Below are 19,731 nucleotides of genomic sequence, written 5' to 3' on the forward strand. Positions count from 1 at the left end.
AGCAGGACCGTGATAGCTGCTACCATGGTATGTTGGTCTGTGTGGGCTGGCATAGCAAATATCATGGACTGGGAGTTCTAAACAACAGAAATGCATGATCACAGAGTCAAAGTTCTGGAGGCTGGAAATTCAAGACCAAGTTATCAGCAGGGTTGGTTTCATTCTGAGGCCTCTCTCCTTTGATTATAGAGGCTGCCTTCTGGTATCTTTGCATGATTATCTCTTGTTCTCTATGTACACAGGTCTGAGGTCTCTCTCCGTGTCCTAATAATCTCCTCTTCCTCTTCCTCCTCCTCCTGCTCTTCCTCTTCTTCTTCTTTGTGTTCCTAATTTTCTTTTTCTTTTCTTTTTTCAAGTTTTGTTTTAGATTTGGGGATACATGTGCTGATTTGTTACTAAGGTATATTGCATGATGTGCATGATGCTGAGGTTTGGGATACGACAGAACCTGTCACCCAGGTAGTGAGCACAGTACCCAACAGGTAGTTTTTCAACCCTTGATCCCCTCCCTCCCTCTCCCTTCTTGTGGTCTGCAGTGTCAGTTGTTGCCATCTGTATGTCCATGGGTAACTAATGTTTAGTTCCCATTTATAAGTGAGAACATGCGGTATTTGGCTTTCTGTTTCTGCATTAGTTTGCTTAGGATAATGACCTCCAGCTGCTCCAGTTGCTGCAAAGGATATTTCATTCTTTTTATGGCTGCATAGTATTCCATGATACATGCACCACATTTTCTTTATCCAGTCTACCACTGATGGGCACCTAGGTTGATTTCATGTCTTGGCTATTGCGAAGAGTGCTGCAACAAACATACAGGTGCATGTGTTTTTTTTTGGTAGAATGATTTATTTTCCTTTGGGTATATACCTAGTAATGAGATTGCTGAGTGGAATGGTAGTTCTATATTTAGTTCTCCGAGAACTCTCCAAATTGCTTAACTAATTTACATTCTCACGCAGAATGTATAATCATTCCCTTTCCTCTGTAACCCCGCCAACATCTGTTATGTTTTGACTTTTTAATAATAGACATTCTGACTAGTGTGAGATGGTATCTCATTGTAGTTTACATTTGCATTTCTCTGATGATTAGTGATGACTGATGCTGAGCATTTTTTATGTTTTCTGGCCACTTGTATATCTTCTTTTGAGAAGTGTCTGTTCCTATCCTTTGCTTGCTTTTTTTTTTTTTTTTTTTTTTTTTTTGAGATGGAGTCTCGCTCTGTCGCCCAGGCTGGAGTGCAGTGGCATGATTTCAGCTCACTGCAAGCTCCGCCTCCCGGGTTTACGCCATTCTCCCGCCTCAGCCTCCCGAGTAGCTGGGACTATAGGCGCCCGCTACCACACCCGGCTAGTTTTTTGTATTTTTTTAGTAGAGACGGGGTTTCACCGTGTGAGCCAGGATGGTCTCGATCTCCTGACCTCATGATCCGCCCGTCTCGGCCTCCCAAAATGCTGGGATTACAGGATTGAGCCACCGCACCCGGCCCTTTGCTTGCTTTTTAATGGGGTTGGTTTTTGCTTGTCGATGTATCTATCACCTCTTCTTATAAGGATACAAGTAATATTGGATTAGAGCTCACCCTAACAAACCCATTTTAACTCGATCACCTCTTGAAAGGCCCTGTGTCCAAATGCAGTCACATTTTGAGGTACTGAGGGTTAGGGCTTCAGCATATAAATTTTGGAGGGATGCTATTCAGCCAGTGACACCTGCAGTGGGGGTTTCACCCACCGACAGGACCCATTTTCTGCTGTAAATGCACAGGATCTGAGAATCACTCAGGTTTGCCCCATTCCAACTGGCAGAGCTGAACAGAGGTGTAGACATCATGGAACCAAGTGATTTGAAAACCCTTTTTTGAAGGCCCAGGAACCTTTGCTACAGCATAACCTATTTGGAATACTAATATATAAAATATAATCAGTGCAATCAAAAATGGGGAACTCCCAGAGATGGCCTCAATTCTCCCCTTCCATACACATTGAGCATGTGCCTAGCGTTTTGCTGCAGGCAAAAGAGCTCTGTCTCCATGATGCATCCTTTCTGTAACTATTGTAGTCGATTGTATTCTTTGTCTGAAAGTCTACCTTCCTTCTTCCTTGCCATTGCCATGGTTACCCTTGCATGGTGTGTACTTGCCTATCTGTCTTACAGTAGGTTTCCTGGAAACCAATTCCGAGACAGAGAGTAGTATGCAGGCTTTCAGGGGAGTGTGCTCAGGAGATTCATCTATAAGGAAGGCGGGAGGAGAGTCTGATCTACTATGCGATGGCAACTGAGGTGGTTGGTGATCCTCAGGAGCCCTGGAGCTCATCTATCCCTGAAGAGTTGTGCTAAACTGAAGGCAGGCCTTTGTTTTCCTTCAAAGGAAACCGTCAGCCAATCATCAGCCAATCATGGCCATGACTTTGGGTGAAGCAGTTCCCTGTGGCCAAGGGCAATTCCCAATGCGAAACACAGTTGTGAGCCAGCAGACGATTCCCAGCAGGCTCTGAAGGGTGGATCTGGGTGGAGCCCCATAGCATCCACTCTACCAACCCCCTGACTTTGGGCTTCGTCATGGGATGTATTTTGGCCAAGCGAAGGTAGGTAGGAAGGACCGTATGCTTTTTTCAAGTGGAGGCCATAGAGTCATGGCAAGTTCTTCCACCTCGAAAGCCTCGGATCGCCGTTGTTTCTTCATCCTGGGTCCAGAGGCAGGCATGTGGAGCAGACCCGACCTAGACTGAATTCGAGAGTCCAGCCTGGCCCAGCCAGCATCAGCTGAACTGCAGTTGACTTGGAGACTTAGGAGTGTGAAATAATCGTTGATTTTGTAGGCCACTGAGATCAGGGGTTTGTTTTCTTCATGGTGTTATCACAGCAAGACCTGGTGAAGACAGCTAAGAGGTGGATTTTACTGGAAGCAATATCATAGAAGATTTAGATTATACATCACAGAGGATTTTAAAAATACTCCTTCAACAACTTTGTATTTGTCCCAAATGGCTTCTCTGGGCACCAGGCATGTCCTCTTCTCTTTCTTTTTTTCCCAAACAGGCTCTAAAATGAGTGGGAGGCGTGAAGGATTTCCTGGAAGAGGTGGGAAGACTGCTGTCAAACAGATACCCTGGCAGGAGGATCTGAGGCCTGAGACCTAAGCTGCCCTGTCTGCCCAGAACTCGGATAGGGTCTGCCCTTACTTCCCACTCACCCCTGCCAGACTTCCCCTAAATCCTCTCCTGGACCCCACGATCTCTCTCCTTAGCCTGGTGTGACTTCAACTCCTGGAGGGCAAGAAACACATCTGCGGCCAGTCCACGGTGGCTCACACCTGTAAACCTCAACGTTTTGGGAGGCGGGGGAGGGTGAATCACTTGATACCAGGAGTTCAAGGTTGTAGTGAGCTATGATCGTGCCACTGTACTCCAGCCTAGGCGACAGAGTGAGACCCTGTCTCTAAAAAAGAAAAGATACACATCTGCTGGGGTCATCACTGTCCCCAGAGCAAGGCTGGGCACACAGGTGATTCATATATGCTGGCTGGAAGGGAGGGAAGCAGGGCCACCTGGGATTGATCATGTCCCACTGAGAATACTCCCAGTCCCTGTTATGTGTCCCCATGGCCACAAGGCGTCAGTAAAGGCCTCGGCTTGGAGTTGTCTGGAGCCAAGAAAGAGGCTGGACTTTTGAGGCCAGGACACCTCACCTGAAGGTGCTTTAGTTAGGTTCAGCACGTCTGAAAGAGAGAGAGAGAAATAGGGGTGGCAGAACTGAGGAGTTGACAGAAGGGCTTATCTCAGAGAGTAAGGGGCTATGTTCTCTGCCCTTCATTCACTTATTCGACAATTGTTTGTTCATTTCTAGTACATGCCAAGCACTATTTTAGGTGCCAAGGTCATAGCAGCTCACTCACAAAGTCCCTGCTCACATGGAGTAGACAGTAGATTACTGTCTAGACAGAAAACAAACAAAAAACAAGATAATTTCATGGGGTAATAAGTGCCATGAAGAAAATAAAATGGAAATGGAATAGTGACTGTGTTGCAGGGAGTATCTTCCAGGGAGATGGTCAGGGAAGCTCAAGGGGAAACCAAAGTCTTCATAAAAAGTCAGAGCTGCCAAAGCTCCCAAGGGACCACTGGTCCCATAGCCTCATTTTGCAGATGGGAAAACTGAGGCCTAGTAAGCCAAGGCAGAGCCCAGAGCTGAGCCCGAGTCTCTCGACCTCCAGATGGCTGGATGGCTTCCTCCTCTCCTCCCCTCACATCCTTAACCTCCCCCATGTTATCTTAGGGGGAAGGAGCAGATACAGGGGTGCTCTCAGAATGTGGGCATTAAACAGGGACCAGCGGAGTGAAGTGCAGCAAACAACACAAAACCACACTGCTGTGTGGTTATTGAGATGGGATGCAGCACCTGTCTTGCTATGGGAAAGAAGTTTCACGAAATTCAGATTTTTCCCATGCTACAATTCTGAGTCTTTTTTTTTCAAGAATATTATGCATCAAATTCTTCTTCTGAAGTTTGGTTTTGGTGCCTCTGCTTTGCCTATTTGAGGGGCAGAGAGTCATATGGGAGCCTTGGTTCCCTCACCTGCAAAATCTGAACCCAACTTTCCTGACTCCAGCAGCACTGTTGTGTGCAGTCTTTGTAAAGACCACAGGCACCCCCTCCCCATGACTGTGCGGGTCTGGCCCCCTCCCTCTGCTTCTGAACCCATCCCCGCTTGCCCACCCCCGCCCTGAGTCTGTCCACAGGAACATCGACACAAGCAAGTGCGCTTGTTACAGACTCACTGTGACACCATGAGGTGGTTTTGGGTTTGTTCTCATCCCTGATTTGCCAACCGGGAAGCAGGCTTGCCTGTGTGAGAGGGCTTGCTGAAGGTTGCACAGCCAGTAAGCGACACAGCCAGGATTTGAACAGAAAGTTCCATTCAGTTTTCTCTACTCAACGCTTCCATCCAAAATGACAACAACAACAGACAACAACAACAGCAACAACCACCCAAAGCTTTGCTGTATGGGGATCTAAGCTTCATTTCCCTGAAAATACATTGATGTGCGATGTGGATTTGGTGTTGGTCATGTGTTGGTCCAGGTGGTGTCCCTTTGGTGTGGTGCTGCCACCTGCCGAGCAAAGATGGGTGTTGCATCCCATCTCAAGCAGGCGCCGTCCAGGCCGAACCCAAGTGTAGAGACCTTTTCAACGCTTTTAAGTCCACTAAAAAGCACAGCAAAGAAGCCCCAGACGTGGGTCACTGGACCCATGGAAACACTGAGGTCCAAAAAGATCCTTTAAACAATTCATCTACCTTTGTTGACCTGACTTCCTCTTTTCCCATTTCCCATTGACCTTGGCATCCTGGCTCCTGCCTCTCCACTCCCCTGGAATTGCTCTGGCAAAGTAATTTTGACTTCCTGATTGCCCAGTTGAACAGCCTCTTTTTAGTCCTCACTTTACCTGACTTTTCAGCAGCATTAGGAACCCCTGACCACACCCTCCTTTGCGAAACATCTCCCTGGGCTTTCAGGACACCTTTCTGCTGTTTCTCTCCCACCCCCCAGCTGCTCCTTCTCAGCCTCTATCCAAGGTTCTGTCCTTGGCCACCTTCTTTTATCACTAGGCATCATAATTCCCAAGGCAACAATGGATGTGCTAATACCCCCCACAAACAAACTTACTGCCAGTCCGGACCTAATTCCTGCGCTCCGGACCCACTTACCTGGCCCTCTTCCTCTTAGACGTCCACCTTGGATGGCCCAATGTGTCCATCCTGATCTGTCCTGCTCCCTACAGCCTGCTCTTCTTGCTAGGACTCACCTCATGGAAGAGTCACTCTGTGCCCCAAGCCACACCCCTGGGAATCATTTTCGGCTCCTTTCCTGTAGCCTTCACATCAGGGGGTCATTATTGTGACTGCAAGATCCATTTCCATCTTCTTCCTCAGTAGCAGAACTCTGAATTCTACTTACACACGTGGCCACCCAGAATAAAGACCACATTTCTGAGCCTCTTTTGTGGTGAGCGGCGGATAACTCCAGAAAGCGCGCGTCTCCTCTTTTCTCCTTTTTTCTAGCTGGAATGTTGATATGGTAGCTCAAGCAGCTTTTTCGGATCATGAGGTCTAACCCACAAATGACAAAGCAACAAGATTGTGGGGTCTGGATGCTGACACTGGATAACTACCCATTCTGGACCACCTACCTGGTTCTTTTTATTTAAGCTACTGTTTTTCTGTCACTCAAAGCCACGTGCCTAATGCTAAGTAATCAAGATAGAGTCATTCATTCAACAAAAGAATATTCATTTATGCTAGACATTGCATTTTATGCTTTCTCAGGGCTCTCCATTTCTCCCACGTGTCCCTCTCAAATCCATTCTACTCACCACAGCCAAAGTGACCTTTCCAAAACACAAACCCAACTATTTACACTTGGCTCATGTCGTCCATGACTCCCCATTACTAACAGCATCAAGTTCAAGCTCCTCAGCCTGCCACTAAGGGTCACTCCTTTTGGACTCTTGCCTACTCCAACCACACCCCTTCCCCGACTGACCATCCACCCTACACACTAACCACCCTAGACTTGTTGCCTTTCCTAGTAAAGCCTTATTCATTCATGTCACTTGGCATTTGCACACATTGTCACCTCCCTTGGAATTTCCTTCTTTCACGTGCTCATGTTCAAATTCTACCCCATCCTTCCCACTATGTAAGTACCTAGTATGTGTCATGAACTGTGGTCAATGTTTTCACAGCAGCAACTCACGGGTAAGGCCCCTTACTATCCTCATTTTACAGACAAGGAAACTAAGACTCAGAGAAGGAATGTGAGTTGCCACAGATAAGTATTCATAGTGATGACTGACTACTACTAGGTCTACTAAATCCAAACAGTTCTTTTTTTTTTTTTTTTCTTTGAGACAGAGTCTTGCTCTGTTACCCAGGTTGGAGCGCAGTGGCACGATCTTGGCTCACTGCAACCTCTGCCTCCCGGGTTCAAGCGATTCTCGAGTCTCAGCCTCCCGAATAACTGGGACTACGTGCCACCATTCTGGCTAATTTTTGTATTTCTAGTAGAGACAGAGTTTCACCATGTTGGCCAGGCTGGCCTCGAACTCCTGACCTTAGGTGATCTGCCTTCCTCTGCCTCCCAAAGTGCTGGGATTACAGGCATGAGCCACTGTGCCCAGCCAACAATTCTCTTGATGTAGGACTCAGGCCTCTGATACCTTCCCCACCTGCACCAAGTACTCTGGGGCATAGGAGACTTGAGTTCTAATCTCAACTGAGCCACTTATTACCGTCGCTTGGCTGTGGTGGAGGCTGCTGGTTGTCTAGCAAAATCCATTTCCCCTCTTCCAGAGTAAGTGAGTTACTGATAAACATATGGTCGCCAGCTAGACACTGTATTTCCCAGCCTTCCTTACAGCAAAGTGTGGTCATGTAGTTACATTCTTGTCAAGAAAATCTGAGAAGTGACGTGCATCACTGGGCCTTAGAACACTGGGCGTGCTCACCTCCTCAGTCTCATCTTCCTGAGAGCCGGACATAAAGGTGTCCATGACCCAGATTCCCCTCTGCAGAAAAAGATAGACAAGCAAAGAAAGCCAGCTTGGACTTTGAGGAGACATCTTGGCCCACGAGGCTGGAGTCATGAAAGGCAGAGCAACAAGAAGCAAGCAGTCTGGGTCTGGATGACTGAGTGGAAGCAGAAAGAAGTCTTTTCTGCTCTGCAAGCCACTTTAACATTTTTTTGGGCCGGGTACGGTGGCTCATGTCTGTAATCCCAGCACTTTGGGAGGCCCAGGCAGGGAGATCATTTGAGGCCAATAGTTTGAGATCAGCCTAGGTAACATAGTGAGACTCCATCTTTACAAAAATTAAAAAATTAGCTGGATGTGGTGGCGTGTGCCTGTAGTCGCAGCTACTTGGGAGCAGGAGGATTGCTTGAGCTCAAGAAATTCAAGGCTGCAGTGAGCTGTGTTTGTGCCACTGCACTCCAGAGTGAGGCTCTGTCTCAAACAAAACAAAACAAAATAAAATGAAATCCATTTTTCTTGTTATCTTTGTTATAGCAGCTAACACTTAAATATTTCTTACTATGTGCGAGGCACCATCCCAATTATGTTAAATATTTTAACTCAATAAATTACTAGCTGTGTGGAAGCAGGCAAGTCATTTCATCTTTATAAGCCACAGTTCCCTCATCTCTATATAACCTGGAATAATAATGCGCTAACTTAGATTACTGCGAGTCACGTGAGATATTATGAGTCAGTACTGAACGACCTAACAAGAGACAGCTCATGTGTTTAAGGTATTAGCTGCAAATTCGAAAGACTTTGATGTGAAGAAGAAAAAGGGGGGGAGGAGGAGGAGGAGGAGGAGGAGGAGGAGGAGGAGGAGGAGGAGAAGGAGATAAAGTACCGCTATTGCAAAATAGTCATGGAAAGATTTGGGGCTTCCTTACACTGATTTTACAGCTTAGTAGTATTTTATTTTGAATCAGATACAGGGGAACAGGCAAACTTACCCAGGCTACACGGGCTATAAATGAGGGAGAGGTGGTTTCCCAAAAGAATTTTGGGGAAACCTTTTATCAGGAGAAGGGTGACTAAATCCTGGAAGGCATAAATAGCGGACGCCTACCTCTGCCCTTGGGTCTTTCTCTGTGGCTGAAGAGCCCGTCCTTCAGTCATTTGCATGGGACATGGTTCGAAGTCCTCCCTCCCCACCCTGGACCTCTTCTCTGGACATGCTCACAGCTACTGCTGACTCAGCACTGCTGTGCCAAGTTGGAAACAGCTATTGCTGTTGGGAACTTACTGCATGCCAGGCACTGTGCTAAGTACATCAGCCAATAGCTCGTTTAATCCCATCTGTTGAGTGTGTAAGTATTGGAACATATTTTAGCTTAGAAACAAAAACAGAGGCTAACCGTGGTAAAGTGGCTTTGCCAAATGTCACGTATGTAGTTTGGAGCCAGATTCAAACCCAGAAGGGCCTGAAAGATTCAAACTAGCAGCAGGGCCTGAGAGACAAGCCCAGGTCTGACGCCAAGTCTCTCAGACCCTGCTGCTAGTCTGTCTGTGTTGCTGTCTCATTAAGGGCAGAAGCACCACTCTACAGACGTCTCTGAGGAGAGCCGGACCACCCCTGTCCTTCGTTTAAATCCAGAAGCTCGGCCGGGTGCCATGGCTCCTGCCTGTAATCCCAGAACTTTGGGAGGCTGAGGTGAGCAGATCACTTGAACCCAGGAGTTTGAGACCAGTCTGGGCAACATGGCAACCCCCCCCACCCAGCCCCCTGCCCCCCCACACACTAAAATAGGGAGCGGAGCACAGGGCCCATTGAAGTCTGTGTGAGACTCAAGATTCTAAGGTTTTTTGTTTGAGACAGAGTTTCGCTCTTGTTGCCCAGTCTGGAGTGCAATGGTGTGATCGCTGCTCACTGCAACCTCTGCTTCTGGGTTCAAGCAATTCTGACTGCCTCAGCCTCCCAAGTAGCTGGGATTACAGGTACCTGCCACCATGCCTGGATAATTTTTGTATTTTTAGTAGAGACGGGGTTTCACCACGTTGGCTAGGCTGGGCACAAACTCCTAACCTCAAGTAATCCATCCGCTTTAGCCTCCCAAAGTTCTGGGATTACAGGCGTGAGCCACCACACTTGGCGGGGGGTTGTTCTCATTTGTAGAGTCGGGGAGGGGGTAGACATCCACGAACATCAAGTCCAGGTATCTCCGTGAAGCAGAAGTGTGGCCAGGGACGGAGCAGGGAGTCCTCCACAGCCCATTAGAGGGTGGTCTCCGGCGGGGCTCATTTGTACACCACTTCCCACAGAGGAGCTCAGGCTTAGGGCTTTGCCATGAAATGGGCACGTGAGACAGCAGACTGCCCTAGCTTAAGACAGGGTGTGAGCCAATCATTTTGTTTTAAACAAACACATGTTTTTGGTCAAAATAAATATGCACTTAAGACAAAATAATTTGCAAACAATGTAGAAAGCACAAAAAGTCAGAGACCCCCTCCACAAGATTTTTCAAACACACACGATTCTATTATATTACATGTATGTTACATACATATACATAATACACATCTCTTTTTTATATAAATGGGATTATAATATTTTATTTTATTTTATTATTTATTTTTTATTTTTTATTTTTATTTATTTATTTATTTTTTTGAGACGGAGTCTCGCTCTGTAGCCCAGGCTGGAGTGCAGTGGCTGTATCTCAGCTCACTGCAAGCTCCGCCTCCCGGGTTCACGCCATTCTCCTGCCTCAGCCTCCCGAGTAGCTGGGACTACAGGCGCCCGCCGCCTCGCCCGGCTAGTTTTTTTATTTTTTAGTAGAGACGGGGTTTCACCGGGTTAGCCAAGATGGTCTCGATCTCCTGACCTCGTGATCCGCCCGTCTCGGCCTCCCAAAGTGCTGGGATTACAGGCTTGAGCCACTGCGCCCGGCCTATTTTTTATTATTTTAAGACAGAGTTTCACTCTTGTTGCCCAGGCTGGAGTGCAATGGTGCAATCTCAGCTCACTGCAACCTGCCCGGCCTATTTTTATTTTTAAAAAATTATTTTGAAAATTTGTTTTGCCAACCTTAGAGTTAACTAGACCTTATAAATAAAAAATGAAATTTTAAATTTAAAATGTATTACAATTTTCCTGGACTCAAGTGATCCTCCCGCCTCAGCCTCCCAAAGGATTGGGATTCTAGGTGTGAGCCACCGTGCCTGGCCCAGCACTTCCTAATGCCCTCTGAGCCACACAGTGGGTGGAGGTGGGGGCGATGGTAAGCCTTACAGTCTGGTGGAGAAAGACCCCTCAGCAACTCTGAGACACAAGGTAATAGGCCTTTGGATGTGGAAAAGGCCCCGTGGAGGGCATTTCAGGCTGAGGAAATGGCACAGGCAAAGGAATAGAGGCTTGGCGGCACGAGGAACATCGTGCATGAGGAGCCTGGGGTGGATGGAGTTGAGGATGGGAAGGCACTTGGAGGCTGGGTGGGGCAGGGCTCTGTCCTCCTCGTCCCTGTGGTCATATTTCCCAGCCACAGCTCCACCTGAGCAGCTCACAGGTCAGGCACTTAACATCACCTTGGTTCATTCTCACAAGAAGCTTGTCATGTCTCCATTTGACAGATGAGGGGACTGCACTCAGAGTAACTTCCTTTATTTCTTCTATCCATCAAGGCACACTTTGGGCCCTGGGCCTTTACTCATGCCCAGTCTCCCAACCTGTGCGTCCTCCCCAAGCTGACCCACATTCCCCTCTTTTATCAGCACCAGCCCTCAGGGCCGTCCAGACCCTGAGCTGCTCAGCAGTGCCTCCTTGGAACCCTCAACATGAGACTCTACGTTGCACGCTCCAGGCTGGCCAGATCTAAAGCCCCAGAGTCTATGCAGGTGTCCTCTTCCCAGACCAGCTACAGGGTAAGGGCCATGGTTGTTCACCCACAAACCCACTTTGGCCAAGCAGCACCGCACCACTTGCAGTGTGCTCTCAGAAACCCAGCCTCACGTGAATCTTTGCACACACATTCTTCGGATGTTGGAATTATTTTCCCCATTGGATGGAAGAAGGAATCAAGGCCTAAGGAGGCTCAGTAACTTCCTCTGCATCTCACGGCCTCAGAGTGGCAGACCAGCTCTGAGACTCTGCTCTTAAGCCACCCAGGCTCAGGTCCTTGGCCAGATCCAGCCTGGGGAGGGGACGGGCCCCAGATATGGTGAGGTGGACATGCTCACCTCACCTCTTACTGGGGTGTGACTTGGAGTAATTCTCTGCATGCCCCAGTTTTCTGACCTCTGGAATGGGGATAAACTACCTAGCAGTGCTATTTACAGCGTTGGGCAGTGATTAAAGAGACTGGAAAAGAAAGAGCGCCCACTGGGCACTCCCTGTCAGTTCCCACCATGCCTGCACACAGCAGGCACTCAGTAAGCACTTATTTGGTCTTACAGTTGGCACGAATCTTGTGCCACTTCTAACAACACACTTCTAACAACAGGGTGGCATGAAGAGTTAGGCCAGGATGGATTAAGGAATTCAAGAGGATTACTTAGTAATCAGCTAAACCACTTAAGCTGCCTGGGAAAAGGCTAGGATCAGACTGTTCATTAATTTATTTGATAAATGACTGTTGAACACTTATCTGACCTGGAGTGACGATGATAATGATGACAATGATGATGATGATAGTGATGGCAGCGCTCAGTTATTGAGCGGGGTATTTTGTATAGAGTCTCATCACATCAAACCTATAAGGTTGATATGTTTAAATTTTGTTGTTGTTCTGTAATAGGGAAGGTGCTGGTCAGATCTGAGACCAAGATGAGGCAAAAGAGATACCCAGGGCATAAATTTAAGGAGACCCTTGCTTTTGGGGACCAGAGTCCCCACCCCATTGCTTGTGGTGAACACTGTGATGTGCTGCCCAGAGCCACCTTCTATGAAACCATTGCCCTAGTCTGGACACAGTGGCGCATCCTGTAATCCCAGCACTTTGGGAGGCCAAGTCAGGCGGATTACTTGAGGTCAGGAGTTGGAGATCAGGCTGGACAACATGGTGAAACTCCATCTCTACTAAAAATACAAAAGGTAGCCGGGCCTGGTGGCGCATACCTGTAACCCCAGCTACTCAGGAGGCTGAGGCAGGAGAATCACTTGAACTTGGGAGGCAGAGGTTGCAGTGAGCAGAGATCGCGCCACTGCACTCCAGCCTGGGTGACACAGTGAGACGACTCTGTCTTAAAAAAAAAAAAAAAAAAAAAAAAAAAAATTATTGCTCTAGCCCCCAGGAGTGCTGTTGGTAGATAGCCGTCCCCTGGCAGCTCCTCCAGGGATGGGCTTAGCTGGGGACAGCGGCCTTGCCCACAGTCACACCACTTCTCTGGGTGGCTCACATCCAGTGACTGATGGAGGCAGGAGTATACAGGATTAAAATGGTCCAACTCAGGCCAACTCTGAAGGGCCCTTCTAGCCCCAGAGCTCCCAATGGGGCTGGCCGAGGCTTCGGCTGGGCCTGCTTTGTAGCCTCTTAGCTGGCTCCGGCTTCTGTCCTCTCCCTTCTGCAGGTGCGGATCCTGAAGGCACTCCCTAACACACCTCTTGCTAGCTGAATGTCATCTCAGAGTCTGCTTCCCGGGGAACCCAAACTGCAATAGTGTCGCTGTTGGAGTAACCTCTTTCTAGCTGGTTAAAACACAGCCTTCCTGAGATTCTAATACAAAGGTATCTCCAAAAAGTGCTGTTATCAGGGATAACAACAGCACTTACTACAAACCACACTGCTCTCAATACTTTACCTGCACTAACTTGTTTAATCTCCACAGCGGTTCTACAGGGTGGTACTATTAGCATCCCCATTGTAAAGATGAGTTCAAGGGAAGTTGCACTTTTCTTGAAGGACAAACAAACAAACAAACAAACCCACAAATGGCAGTTGATAAAATCCAGTCAATCAAAAGATAATTCAAAATAAAGAACATCAGCCTGGAAACTTTCATATGAATAGGAAAACAAAACAAAACAAAAGGATGGGAAAATGACTTATCTGTGTCATGACTCAGTTCCCAACCCTGAGGAAGCCTGATTTCTGACCCCAAAGATCCAGCTTAGGTGTAAGAGTGAAATCCACAGCACCACAGAGGCAACAGGTTGCTTTAGGGGGCAGCCTTGGGGGAGACATGAACAACACCCTGACGGCACCATGGGAAGCTTGTGTGACTATCTTAGGAGAGCCAAGACTCGGGAGGTATGGTGGCTTGCTTGAGGTCAGTCAGCTGGTAAGAGTCGCTTCTGGAACTGGACCCTGAGGCTGTCAGACGACAAGCCCATTGCTCTCCTCACTGCCTCTATACATACTCTCTCTTCCCCTGGTAGGGGATGGTAGGGTCAGAAGTCTCCAAACAGTGTCAGGGGTTTGGGGATCCAGGCGGTGGGCTGCCCCAGCCTCATCTTCTCCCGTGTCCATCGGTCTGCTGTCCAACTTCTCAGCAGTCTCTTTTGGAGGGATGGGGGAGGGAAGAGCTCAGCAGCTGGACTCCCTCCTCCGCTTCCCCTTTAACTCTGGAAAGAGGCAGGTGTTGGGGTTTTCGTTGTAATCCCTTCCATATGGAGAGCACTTCAAAGTTTACCAACTGCTTATCAACCCATCTCTGAATTTGTTCCTTACTAATTGTGAGGCTTATTGCTTTGTAATGTAGCAGGGCAGGGATATTAGCCCCATTTTACTGGTGTGGAAACTGAGGACCAGAGAGAAGGGAATCAGGGAAGTGTCCAGCTCAGGGCTAAACCCTCCTGTCCTAATTCAGCCCCATGGTTTCTGTCTCTGGCCTGGGGTTCTGGGCAAAGCAGCGGGGCGGCGGGGTAGCAAACGCCAGCCTCTCTGAGCCCAGAGCTCAGGCCAGTCCCTTCCCAGAAGCCTCTCTTCCTTTTTCTCTTCATCCTGCCCCAGAAATCCCATGGTCTTAGGGAGACCTTTACTCATTTGCCAAACACCTTCTGTCATCAGCCACATGCCCATCCTCGTAGCTTCAGAGCACAGTAGGTCCTGGGAGAACTCACAGGCTGATGGAGGGTCACATCCACAAAAAAGCCTGGCTTGAGAACCAAGCCCAGCTGCTGGGGACAGAAGGTCTCGGCCTGGTGTTCCTCTCCAGTGTCCCTGGAATCCATGCTTTCCTAGAGAGTGCCCCACGACCCGTCCTAGCACTGTCCGCAGCGTCTCTGACCCAGCCTCCTCCCTGCCTTCAATCTCTTTCCCAGCTTTTCTCCCCACATCTCAGAAGCACCTAGGGATTTTTCCAGAGTGAACAGCAGAGGGTGGCCAGGAACTCACGCTGGTGCTCAGGACTCCGAGGGCAAATCCTGCCAGGCCTGGGCCCACTCCACATCCCTCATCTGTAGAATGAGGACTGTGCTTGCCTCACAAAGTTGTCGTAAAGTCATCTGACCTTTCTTGTACCTTCTAGACACCCCACACCTTCCCCAAACATTTGTTGTACTTGTGTGCCTTCCTGCCTTGAAACAGGCTCTTCTCTCCTAAAAACATATTCATCACTCAAGGGTCTGTTCATCATATCAAATGTCACTGCTTCCCTGAAGCCTGAACTGACCCCAACCTCAACTATTAATAGCTGAAACTGCTCCCTCCTCTGGGTGTGCCTGCTTGGCCAGTCTATTGTCTTGGCTGTACAATCCCCCTCCCCCATCTCCTCCGAACTGTTTTCTTTTCTTTTCTTTTTTTTTTGAGGACTCTCACTCTGTTGCCAGGCTGGAGTGCTGTGGCATGATCTTGGCTCACTGCAACTTCTGCCTCCTGGGTTCAAGCGATTCTCCTGCCTCAGCCTCCCAAATAGCTGGGACTACAGGCACGCACCACCACGCCCAGCTAATTTTTGTATTTTTAGTAGAGACAGGGTTTCATCATGTTAGCCAGGATGGTCTCAATCTCTTGACCTCGTGATCTGCCCACCTCGGCCTCCCAAAGTGCTGCCTAAGCGCTGTTTTCTAGAACTCATCACAGTCTTCCTTGCAGCAAGGTTAGTTTATTTCCAGGCCTGTTAGCCGCCTTCTCCCACCTGGACTGTGATTCTATGAGAGCATGCACCAAGTTGACACAGGGCCTGGAATAAAATCAGCACCAATTTGTAGAATAATAATTGCTGTCACTTACTGAGAACTGCCCAGGTGTTTGGCACTGTACTAACGGCAGCATAACTACCTGAGGAGACGCGGACCATCTCCCTCTAGGAAACAGCCTCAGAAATCAGAACGGATGGTGTCTTGGGCAAGGGAGACTCAAGGTCCAAAGCTAGGCTGTCTGAACCCGGTGCCGCCCAGCTCCTCTCTGGCAGAGCACCAAGCTCCCCCCACCCTAGGAGCTGGGAAGTCCAGTGGGTTGCCCCACCACCCAGTGGCAGCCTCTGCCCTCCAGGTTGTGACATTAACAATTGCACAACCCACAAGATATTTTTGAAAGAAACTGTCGGTTTCCTCTCCTGGGCACTGCTGGGGACTGTGGCCCCCATGCCATCCAGTGTCTTCAGCAGCCTTGGGACTTTGGAAGCTAAATATAGTCAGGGCTCGGGGTGATAAGGAAATGAAAACGGCAAGACTGTAAAGTGACCCAGTTTTATTTTGGTTTTGTTGGCCAGATAGGGCATTGCTCCACGGGTTCGGGCTGTACAATCTTCCCCTCCTTGAGGTGGGAGGCCCAGCAACGGCTGGGCCCAGGCAGCGGGGTGGGAGGCTCAGGAGATGGTGGCTCTGGGGACCCGATTCCGAGGAGAGAGAGGGCAGCAGGCAGAGGCCTGCAATGGCTCAGATTGGGGGGAGAGGGAGGCGAGGGGGAGAGGACACGATCCAAGAACCGGAGTCCGAAAGCTGAAGCTGGTCCAGTCTCCTTCACTTTACCGCCGAGGCTGGGGTCAGAGAAGTGAAGCCAAACTGTCCTCCGGCAGGAGGCAGGGCCTGGAGGGACGCCAGGGTCCCAGCCCGGTGCCCGGCCCCGAGCACACAGCCGCCGACTCCACCCTCGCGGAGGGCGCGCGCGGGGCCCAGTCGCCGCGTGCGGGGTCCGGCGGGCAGTCGGGCCGCTTCTCCTCTCGGGCACGCCGGGCGGGCGCCGGCCGCGCTCAGCAGCTGACGGAGCCGGCGGGAGGCGCGGACCCCAAGTCCGAGAAGCAGTCGAACTCGCTCTGGCCCAGGAAGAGCTCGGGCAGCTCGCGCACGCGGTGCAGCCCGAGCTCCAGCTCCAGCGACGTCAGCGCCTCCTCATCGATGAGTTCGGCGTCCATGCCGCCCAGGGCGAGCGCGGGCGGCGGCGGGGCTGCGGCGCTAGGCACCGGCAGCGGGCCCTGGGGGCCTCCCGGGGCGTTGGGGGGCGCGGTCGCGCGGCCGGGGTACGGCGTCGCCACAGGTTGCAGGTGCGCGCTGCCCGCGGCCGGCGGAGGCACTGCCGGAAAGGGCTGGAAGGAGGACGGCGGCCCGAAGGCCCCGTACGCCAGGGCCCCGGGTTGCGGGGCCGGCGGCGGCCCCAGGGGAGCCCCCCGCGGCCTCAGCCCGCTGTCCAGGCCTGGGCCAGCGTACGGCGGCAGAGTCCGGAGCGCATGAGGGCCATGGGCGGCCGCGGTGGACGGCGGCCTCTGCACCAGGCGATAGCCCTCAGCGAGCATCAGGTGGTCGGCCATGGCGGCGGGCCGGCTGCCTGCGGGGACAGTGCGCGGTGGTCAGCGCCGGCTCCCCCGGCCCGGGCCAGCAGCTCCTCTGCGGCGGGAGACCCGGGCACCGTGCGGTCCCTGCAGATCGGCCAGGCGGAGCAAAACCAAACCCGACTGGTGCCCCGGCCCAGCCCACTACTGCGCACCTTGCAGCCGCAGCGCCAGGTCACAAAGGCCCGCACGGTGTAGCGCTCCGAAACCTCCGCGCCGCGTACCGGGGCTCGGCGTATTCTTATACCCAGAGGCGGGGCTTCCCCGCCCTCGGACGCTCATTGGCTGGGAGAGACGCTTCTGGGCGGGCCGCGCACGTCTGCATCTAGGTCTTGGCCCCGCCCCCCGCTGGAGCCCCGCCCCCCTTGGTACCCCGGCCCCGCCCCAGGCTCTGAGCACCGCCCTGGGGAGGGGTATTTGGCATTTTCCGAGGGATTCAGTCTGGCCTTCAGGGCTTCGGAATGAGGCTTGGCTGGGGTCGAGCTTGAACTGACCAGAAGGTGGGGTGGGAGGGCCAGAGTTTTTGGCCCCTCGAGAGCTTCAGGATGTCAGGCCTACGCAACCTTTTAACTTTCCAGATTGAGACCGAGGCTCAGTGGCGGAAGAGGCTTCTTGGAAATACACAGCAAAGCCTTGATCCAAGTGAGACTCGAGCCCAGCCTTTGTGATTGCACAGCTACAGAGGGCGCATGCACCTTAGCGGTGCAGGGTCCTCGAAGGAGGTCAGCTGTCCATCCCCATAACCCCCAGGAGAACCTGTTGTTCCCCTTCTAGTTCCCACTGCACCTTGTCTGTTGAAGCATGTACTAAGTTGTTATTAAAGTAATTTATGGGCACGTCTCCTGAAGGACTTGTTCATCTTCTTCTTCTCAGCACTTGGCCCAGAGCCTGGCCCCGAGCAGGCTTTTAGTAAAAGCTGAGTGAATGAATTAATGATGGAATGAATTGCAACTCTCAGCGAGCCTCAGTTTCTTCATCTGTAAAAGGTAAAGAACAGCAGCACTGGCCCTTTGTGAGGGGTAAGTGAGGGCATGTGTGTACAGTGACACGCACAGTGCCTGGCACGTGGTAGATGCTCAAAAGTGTCCCTCAGATGAAAGAAAGGCTGTTTAAGTTCTGTCCCAAAGGGCCTTCCCTTGATAACAGCAATAATAACTTGGACTTTTGGAGTGCTTTACATTCTACAAGTATTTTGTCGGGGGCAGGACATGGATTATCAGCCCCATTTTGGTGATGAGGAGAAGCACACAAAGAGAAAGTGGATGTCCAGAGGTCACAGGCAGTCAGAGTTACCTTGTGAATGCCATGTGTTTTCCAAGTCCTTAGGGCAACTGGAGTCTTTCCCGTGGCCAGGAAACAGCCTCCCAGAACCTTGCCTTCCACGCATTTGACACTCTCTCTCCCTTCTCTGCCCTTCCTCCCTCAGTGGCGTCCTCGAAACTTCCTGGAACTTGGGTTTATCCAGGTGATGGAGAGGGGAGAGCCCTAGAGTGAGAATTCAGAGGCCTAAGGTCTTTTTTTCCCCTCTTTCTTCTTCTTATTTTTTAAAATAGAGGAGAGAGTGGGGGCGGCATGGGGAAGTGAGGAGGGCCTCAGGCTGATCTTGAATCCCTGGCTTCAAGTGATCCTCCCACCTCATCTTTCCAAAGTGCTGGGATTACAGGCATGAGCCACTGCGCCCAGCCAGAGGCCCAAGCTCTAATCATATCTCTGCCACCCGCAGGTATGTGACCTCCACTACCAACCAGCTGTGACTGTTGAGTGTTGAGCAGGGAGTATCACTTGATACCCCAGGGCCTCAGCTTTCTGCTCTGTGAAAGGGAGATGGTGATCTTGCCTGGCCAACCGGAGAGCTTGTGGGAAGTGATAAATGACCATGGGTGTGGTCACATTTTTGCAAAGTGTAAAAAGCTACACCCTGGAATTTATTCCCCCGAATCTTTCTCTACAGGTAAGGCTTCTCACAGGAATTCCTAAACCTGGCCATACCTCACACTTATCTGGAGATGTGGGGGGTAAGAGATGGGTGAGTGGGTGCTTTGAGAAAGACAAAAAATCTCTGCCCAACCCTAACTTCCTGACACAGACTCTCCAAGGGTATTTTTAAACCGCAAGAATCTGTATTTTAAAAAATCACTCTGGGCTGGGCACGGTGGCTCATACCTGTAATCCCAGCAATTTGGGAGGTGAAAGTGAGAGGATTGCTTGAGCCCAGGAGTCCAAGACCAGCCTGGGAAACATAGTGAGACCCTGTCTCTATAAAAAATTAAATAATTAGTTGGGCATGGTGGCACCTGTCTGTATTCTGAGCTACCCAGGAGGCTGATGTGGGAGGATTAGCTGAGCCCTGGAGGTGGAGGCTGCAGTGAGCCATGATGGTGCCACTGCACTCCAGCCTGGGCGACAGAGATCTTGTCTCAAAAAATCAACAAGCAGGCCAGGGGAGTGGCTCACGCTTGTAATCCCAGCACTTTGGGAGGCCAAGGCAAGTGGATCCCTTGAGCTCAGGAGTTT

At 50.5% G+C, this 19,731-nt stretch overlaps 1 protein-coding gene across 1 annotated transcript; it reads right to left on the reverse strand.

Moving 5' to 3' along the window:
- Positions 1–16,124: 16,124 nt before the first annotated feature.
- On the reverse strand, positions 16,125–17,432 carry CITED4 (Cbp/p300 interacting transactivator with Glu/Asp rich carboxy-terminal domain 4). The gene has a single exon (XM_050800795.1). The coding sequence runs from the start codon at positions 17,194–17,196 to the stop codon at positions 16,642–16,644; it is 555 nt and encodes a 184-aa protein (XP_050656752.1). The 5' UTR covers positions 17,197–17,432; the 3' UTR covers positions 16,125–16,641.
- Positions 17,433–19,731: the final 2,299 nt, after the last annotated feature.

This window comes from Macaca thibetana, chromosome 1 (genome assembly GCF_024542745.1).
Source record: "Macaca thibetana thibetana isolate TM-01 chromosome 1, ASM2454274v1, whole genome shotgun sequence".
NCBI lineage: Eukaryota > Metazoa > Chordata > Mammalia > Primates > Cercopithecidae > Macaca > Macaca thibetana.

What these genes read in the sequence shown, in the direction of transcription:
- CITED4 (XM_050800795.1), bottom strand. Translation starts at nt 17,196, where the DNA reads ATGGCCGACCACCTGATGCTCGCTGAGGGCTATCGCCTGGTGCAGAGG.